General features: G+C 43.7%; 1 protein-coding gene across 1 annotated transcript in view; it reads left to right on the forward strand.

Moving 5' to 3' along the window:
• Positions 1-4,470, forward strand: part of LOC118581861 (rho GTPase-activating protein 11A-like) — a 75,110-nt gene extending 70,640 nt beyond the window's left edge. Inside the window, exons 5-7 of the mRNA XM_036184278.1 lie at positions 1,553-1,678; positions 1,852-1,953; positions 4,361-4,470. Of these exons, the coding sequence (XP_036040171.1) occupies positions 1,553-1,678; positions 1,852-1,953; positions 4,361-4,470 (338 nt within the window). The remainder of the gene's footprint in view (positions 1-1,552; positions 1,679-1,851; positions 1,954-4,360) is intronic.
• Positions 4,471-7,596: the final 3,126 nt, after the last annotated feature.

The raw sequence follows: 7,596 nt of genomic DNA on the forward strand, positions 1-7,596 counted from the left end.
GGTGCCAAGCTTCTTTCTTGCACGGCTACTTTCATTTTGACATGTTTGGCCTCCACATGCTCCTCTGCATCTACTTCCCAGCATCCTTTTTTTTTAGCTTTTCATCATAACTTTTTTTTTTCTTATTAGCTTCTCAACTGGGTACATCGTTTACGACCATCAACTGCCTTACATTTTCAAACTCATAACTAGTAAACTACACTCTTCCAGAGATAGCTGTGGTGCTGTGGGCAAGGCCTTCCCTCCAGGTGCCCACTTATGTGAGACGTGGCCTGTGCTCTGATTTTCCTGCCGTGTGAAAGGCAGTTCTCACAAAGGCCTGAGGTCTTCTGCTTGCCTGCTGACTACAAGCTCCCGACTTTCTCGGTTAGCAAGCTTTCTCCTTTCTCAACCTGAGTCTTTGCTTCTTCAAAAATGTGGGAACGGATTTATAAAATGTTTGAAATGCTTTTCTGCAGGATGGTTGCGTTCTCTTCAGAGTGTCAGACGTTTTCCTATTTTGTCACTTAGTGTCTTTCCTCACTGGCCCCTCTTTGCTGGGGGCCCACACAGAAGCTTAGTCTCTAAGTCGGCTCCTGGAACTGAGGGAGCTACCCCAGGGATAGAAGAGGCAATTTCAAGTATTAAGGATGGAAAATAAGAAAAACAACATTAAAAATATCTTACTATCCTAATGTTGAGGATTAACGTTAACCAGCAGCGAACTTTTGTTATAAGCATTACAGATTTCTTTCTTTCCTTTTTATTTAACATAATTTTTTTTGTTGATTCTTTGGGAATTTCACATCATGCACCCTAATTCTGCTCACATTCCAGTCCCCCATATCCTCTCCTTACCCTTGAAGCACCCTTCCAAGAGAAAATTAAAAAAAAAAAAAAAAAACAAGCAAGTAAACAAACAAAAATACCTCTTCACTCCTCCATCTTGTCCACCTCTCCAGCACCTCTTCATTTATCCTGGTGGCATTGGGAGTCATGGTGTATCACATAGAATACACTTTTGTACAGTCAGTCAGCTTTACTTGCTAATATTCATTGCAATGAGTCATTGGTCTGGTTCAAGGCCTCAGGTTTCTGACACACCTTTATCATGGGATTGCCACAAAACTCTTCTCAGATATCCTGCAGCCACCCCAACTCGAGGAGATCCTGTGGGCATCGTTCCAGAGGACCAAGCCCCTTCACAAGCTCCAGCAGGTCCTAGATGGGGCAGATGTTATGGTGGGCCAACCCAGAGCCTGGCTGTGGGAAGGGATGGTAGCTGAGCTGGTCAGTCCGGGGCCATTGGAACCGCTTATCTCAGGCAAGGGGGCAGAGCCAGCTCCTCCATACCCATAACATCAAGGTCAGTTCTCCCTCACCTAAGGTGAGGGGTGGGGCCATCTCTCCCAAATGTAGGGGGCCATCTCTTCCAAATGTAAGGGGCCATCTCTCCCCTGAGGGTCTGGCCCAACTCTCTTCTTGCAGTGTCCAGTGAGGGGCAGCGCCAGCTTTCCCAGGGCTAGTGAGGGACAGTTCTGGCTCAGCATGTCCCTTTGATTTCATCTCGCAGAGTTGTTATGGCCCCAGGAGGTGACACAGGCCACAGACATGAACACAGACCCCAGTCTTAGCAGGACCATGGACCCAGACATGGCCCTCAGCAGCAGCTCATGCTCAGATGACATCCTGGCTCCAGGTAGAAGCACAGGCTACTCAGATCAGGATGGCTCTGGCCTACTCTGGGCTTCTATGTAACCTTTGGTGGTAACACAGGCCTCGGGCTTCAACACAGACCCCAGCTGCAGTAGGACCATGAACCCAGACATGGTCCTCAGCAGCAGCCGAGTTTGGATGTCACCTTTGTCCCAGGTGACAGTGCAGGCCATTCAGATCTGCAAGGGTCCCAGTGGCAGCATGGCCCTCCAACACCAACATGGCCCCAGACGTCAGGCATCCGCATGGCCTTTGATGGTAACAAGAACCTCAGACGTCAACACAGATCCTTGCTGCAGTAGGGCCATGGACCTCAACATGACCTTCAGCTGCAGCTCTGGCCCAGACATCACCATAGCATCACATAGCATCATGGGACACTGATGCTGGCGCATGGCCCTCAGACACCAACATGGACTCAGGTGGCTGACCAGACCCTAGGTATTGACACAGCCCTCGCTGGCAACAGGAGCCATGAACATCAACCCAGACCTTGGCTGTTATAGGGCCATAGACCCAGACATAGCCCAGGTTCCAATGATACCATGGCCCCAGGTGGCAGCATAGATCACTCAGATCTGTATAGCCCTGGCTGCACCATGGCCCCCAGACTCCAACAAGGCCACAGGTTGTGGCCCAGACCCCAGGCTTCTGCATGGACCTGGTAACAACATGGACCACAGACGTCAACATAGAACCTGGCTACAGTAGGACCATGGACCCCAACACAGAACTAGGCTGCAGTAGGACCACAGACCCAGGCATGTTCCTCAGCAGCAGCCTGGGTCTGGATGTCACCATGGCCCCAGTGGCAGCATGGCCTTTGGACACCAACATGGCCCTAGGTTGTGGCTCAGACCCTGATAATCCACAAGGCCCTTGATGGAAACAGGAGTCGTGGACATCAACACAGCTCTTGACTGCATTAGGGCCACACCAAATTTCTTATTTAAGTACCTATATGTTCTTTGCAGATGTTAATGCCTTAGGTGATCATTTCCCTTGAATGCCAATATTAGAAATGATATTAGCTTATTTACATAACATCTTAATTTTATTTCTCTCCTGGTACATTTCTGCCATATGCCGACATGATTTGCATAAACATGATTTCTCTCCTATGAATCAATATTTCTGATGCTATGTCGGAGCACTGCTCTCCACAACACACATCCCAAGTCCTCATCCTGAGGGATCCTGTGTGGTCATTTCTGTGTGGAAGACACCACACACAACGTTATTCCCTTGAAGATTTGGTATTTGTTGAATGATGTTTTGTCCTTAACTAGGTGTGCAACAATGTCCACTTAGTTATTAGTCTATAGGAGTCCAATTTCCACATGTATAAAACAGGTATAAAGTTCTTATAAGAACCTTAGGAGTTGGAGAGATGGCTCAGAGGCTAAGAGCACCAACTGCTCTTCCAGAGGTCCTGAGTTCAATTCCCAGCAACCACATGGTGGCTCACAACCATCTATAATGAGATCTGGTACCCTCTTCTGTATACATAATACATAAATAAATCTTTAAAAAAATACTTTTTTTTAAAAAAAAAAAGAGCCTGAGATGAAATATTTTTGATATTTAGCCCTCCACCTTGCCATTTCCCTCAGTGTCATTAGCATATATCATTTGCCTTAGACGCTTTTTGCTGTGTGACTCATGATAGTCTATATTTGCATAGCTGCTTACTAGCACGACACAATACTCACGTGTTTATGGAAATGCTGCTGTGGACAAATGTACTTCACTGCCAGTTACCAAAAGTTATAGCACATGCATGATACAAATGGCCATGTTGCTAGCTTATGTATTTGCTATTTTATACCTTTAAGCATCATTTTAGAATGTACTCCTCTCCTTGCCAAAACAAATGTGCTCTAAGACAGTACACTGTTTTACACTGGCCTCAGTGTCCGAGTCTGCTCACTGTGCCAATGATTACATCATGTTCTCTCATCTTCTATTCATTATGGCCAAAGGAACAAAGAGCTACAGTTTATATCCACCATCCAGCTTAGGTGTGTAACATGCTATTCCATCTAGGCTTAAGGCAGTACATTCTGCAATGACATTGTGTGGCGGTGCTTTTCTAGGAATATGTCACTGTGTTATGAAATTGCACATGATCTGGCAGCTGTAATCGCGATTTGCCTGGCACCCTAAGCTGCCTTAACTGACTCGTGCATTCCTCACAGTGTAGCTCATCTGACAGCTCTGTCTGTCTGGTCTAGGATCCTTCCTCAGGGATCCCATAGCAGCCTGTGCATATTTTTATGTGGCCATTGAGCCTGCCTGAGTGAATGCATTTACTATGTAAAACCTCTTACATTAGATTGTGAGCTCTTCAAATTCAAAAATGGCGTTTTTATTTCTTTGGTTCATCTCATTCTCCTCCCTACCCTCAGTGCAGAAAGTCATCAAATAAACAGTGAACAGTGTCATTCTGAGCACAATTTTCCTACTGAGAGAGGAAAAAGTCTAGAGTTCCAAAGGTGTCTTGGTGACCTCTGGAGCACCCCAGTCCTGACCCCCATCTTTGTCACGGCTGTAGCCCACAGAGCTGGTGACTCTGGACTCAAAGGACTTTAGCCTTGCCCCAGTCTGAGGGAGCTGTCAGCATGGCTGCCTGCAGCACTGCCCTCACAGCTGTGCTGTGCTGCAGAGCAACTGGGCTGTCAGGCTTGCTTCCTGCTGTCCTGCGGCTTCAGCGGCTTCAGCGGCTTCAGCGGCTTCAGCGGCTTCAGCGTGGCTAGAGATGAGAGGGCTGAATAGCCAACCTGGCAGCAGCTGCTCTTGCCTGGGGGGGGGGGGAATAAGAGAGAAACATGGAGAGAAAGCAAAGAGGGCCTGTGAACACCAAATCAGTCTTACCTGTGGACTCTGGGTGTCTAACAGCAGGTACCTTTGATAGATTAAGGGTATTTTGCTTTTTATTTGCTACAAGTAGCACCAGCAAATCCTTGAGTTCTATTAAATAGTGATGTTTAAACGAATACCACAAAAAATTCAAATGCATCCAGTTAGGCTGTGCAGAAGAGGCAAAGAAGCCAGCCAGCTTGTGTCCTAAATCAGGGTGGACGGTAGAACCCGCTCTGACAAGGCTTCTAGGCACAGGGGATACAAGGCAGCTTCAGCTTTACCAAGTCCGATTCGATTAATCTCTCTAGTCAATTTCATGCACTCTGGCTACAGGATAAATCATGCTTCCACTCCTGATGCTCTGCTCTTTTCCTGTTGATTTAAAACAAGTGGCCTTGTTTCCTCCCCAAGTGGTCACTACTTATTAGTTAAGAGGAAAACCCTTGAGGTCTCCCACTGTTCTTGGAAGTTAAATTGCTTCTTTCAATAAAAGAAAACCAGCTTGGCACTGTAGTAACTGTCCTTTACTCCTTTAGAGACACTGGGAGTCCGCAGATCATAGAAGGGAACATTTCCTCTTGAGTGTTCCTGATGTTTTCTAAGAGATGTGATGCACAAGTTCAACCCTTTCAGTCTGCATACTTTCTCTGAGCTACAGAGGAACTCAGAGATGACCAAGTTAAGCCATCTTGTTTCACAGATGAGGAAACAGAGGGCCAGAGATGAGGGACAGCTTTGATCTATAGAGCATCTAGCAATTTAGGGATGTGTCTGGGAAGGTGTGGTGGAGATGTGCACAGTCATGGAGTTATTTAAGGGAAACTTAAATCTGAGAAACAGAGAACTTTATTTATTGTTTCAATACTTTATCAAAAAAAGAATTGCCTTTAATAATTCAAACTGTTCTGGATCCTTCATTTAAAAACTGCATGATTCAATTTAACAAACAACATTGAAAATAAATTTCAAGAATAACTCTTTCCAACTAAGATTTTGCTCCTCCTCTTCTTCTTCCTTCTCCTACGTTTCCTTCTCATCCTGTCCTCTTTCTCTTCTTCTCTCTCTATTTCCATTTCAATTGCCTTGACTAATGATCGGCTCATGATCAGTCTCAGATCTTCTCTAGTTCTCCATCAAGATTGCCTTCTGTGTTCTTTTAGGCTTTAGAGGCCTCTCCATCCATTAAACGCCATAGGCCACATCCTCTGAATGTCCACGTTGTTATCTACATTGGCTCATATTGATCATGTCCTGCCCTGAGCACTAATAAATTCACATTGCAGTTATATTATCCTTCTTCTTGATTCCTGATGTCATGGTCCTTAAGATGGACTCTAATGGACAGGGAATATGACTTAATCTTTGTAGTAGCTCCATTATAATAAGATGTTATGTAGCAGAAGCAGGTGATATGCTGGTAAATTGTCTTTCCAAATGAAAAGTCCTGGTCTATAGTATTTGCTATCAAATGACGTCACTAAGTATGAAATTGAAGTTGGAAGCAACCTGAAACCTTCTTCACAAGTCTGCTCTGGCACATCAGAGATAGACACTAATAACAAGTGCTTGACCCATTGCACACTTAATAAATGTGGCTGTCAGAAAGCTTTCAGGTATCTTTTGAAAGATAAAAAATTTAAGTTTGTCAATATTTAACATAAAACTTAAATTATTAGTCAACATAGACCTTATTCATTCACTTAAAACTTGTTGAGCATTTACTAATGTTTCCAGGAGTGATCTGTCACTCTCATGGCACTTAAAATGAAATGGGAAACAAATTAAGGAAACAAATGAATACAAGGATATTTATTGATTATAAGTTGTAGTTTACATTATAAAGAAAAGAGGGAGCCAAGAGACTATGTCCAAGGTAATTTAGGTTGATGAGCTAAGAGAGGGTGGCTCAAGTAGATCCCTTCAAGAATCAATCCTCACCTTGCCACCCAAAGTGTAGATAAGCAGGAATTGTGTCGGTGAAAGGGAAGGGGGGAGCCTCAGAAGTAAAGAGAATATCTACAAATCATGGGCTAGAAAAGAACTTGACTTTTAAGAAACTGAAAGAAGGGCAGCATAGTAGGGAGCAGTGCAGGGCTGAGTGGGAGATAAGAGGGGCCGCTAGAAGAGTGCAGGGGCCAACCAATCCGGGCCTTGTGGCCCATATTTGGGAGTTTAAACTGTGTTGATGGGAAATGATTTTCTGCTTCAACCCGAGAAGTGGCACATTATAATCATGACTTGGAAATGTTTCCATTGTTTCTCTATGGAGAATAGATTTGGGACTAGAAGACAGAAGGATGAAAAAGAAGGGAAATACTGTAGAGCAGAGGTGATGTCGGACAGTAGTGGCTTAGCCTAGCTGTCATGTGGATTTAACATGGGACAGGAAGTTGACATCTGAAAAGGTTACACTTAAGAGCCGTGCATCTGAGCTACAAATAAATTAAAAGAAAAAAAAAACTCCTAATTTTTTAAGTCAGTTATGATTTTGCTTTGAGTTGCATTAATAACTGTTTTCAGTTGTATGTGGCTGGCAGACAGGATGGACACATCTGGCATGGTGTTTGTAATATAGATAGAGTAACATTAAATACATATTGGGGGTTGAAACAAGAGAATTTGCTTGGGAAACAACTATGTGAATAGAGTTCCCATTTACTTGGGTAGTGAAAACTATGGGACCATCTTTCTTTTTTCTTTTTTTCAATATATATTTTTACACATAACATATATAGATATATATGTATATATTTGAGCACATGCATACATATATACATGATGCTCTGGCTGGTTTGAACTTCTGAGATCAAGTGATTTATCCTGAGCCTGCTGAATAGCTGGGACTATAGACCTATGCCTTTACACCCTGTGTGAGTATATATATATATATGGTTTTTTTGATGCAAGAGAAAAGGTCTCCCAACATGTAAAGACAGGATTGAAGTAGATAATGGAGGGAGATAGAAGCAATCCAAGTGTCTTATATACTTGTATGAAAGTGTAATAATAGAATCAATTATTTTGACAAATAATATACAC

The sequence above is a fragment of the Onychomys torridus genome, chromosome 4 (assembly GCF_903995425.1).
Source record: "Onychomys torridus chromosome 4, mOncTor1.1, whole genome shotgun sequence".
NCBI lineage: Eukaryota > Metazoa > Chordata > Mammalia > Rodentia > Cricetidae > Onychomys > Onychomys torridus.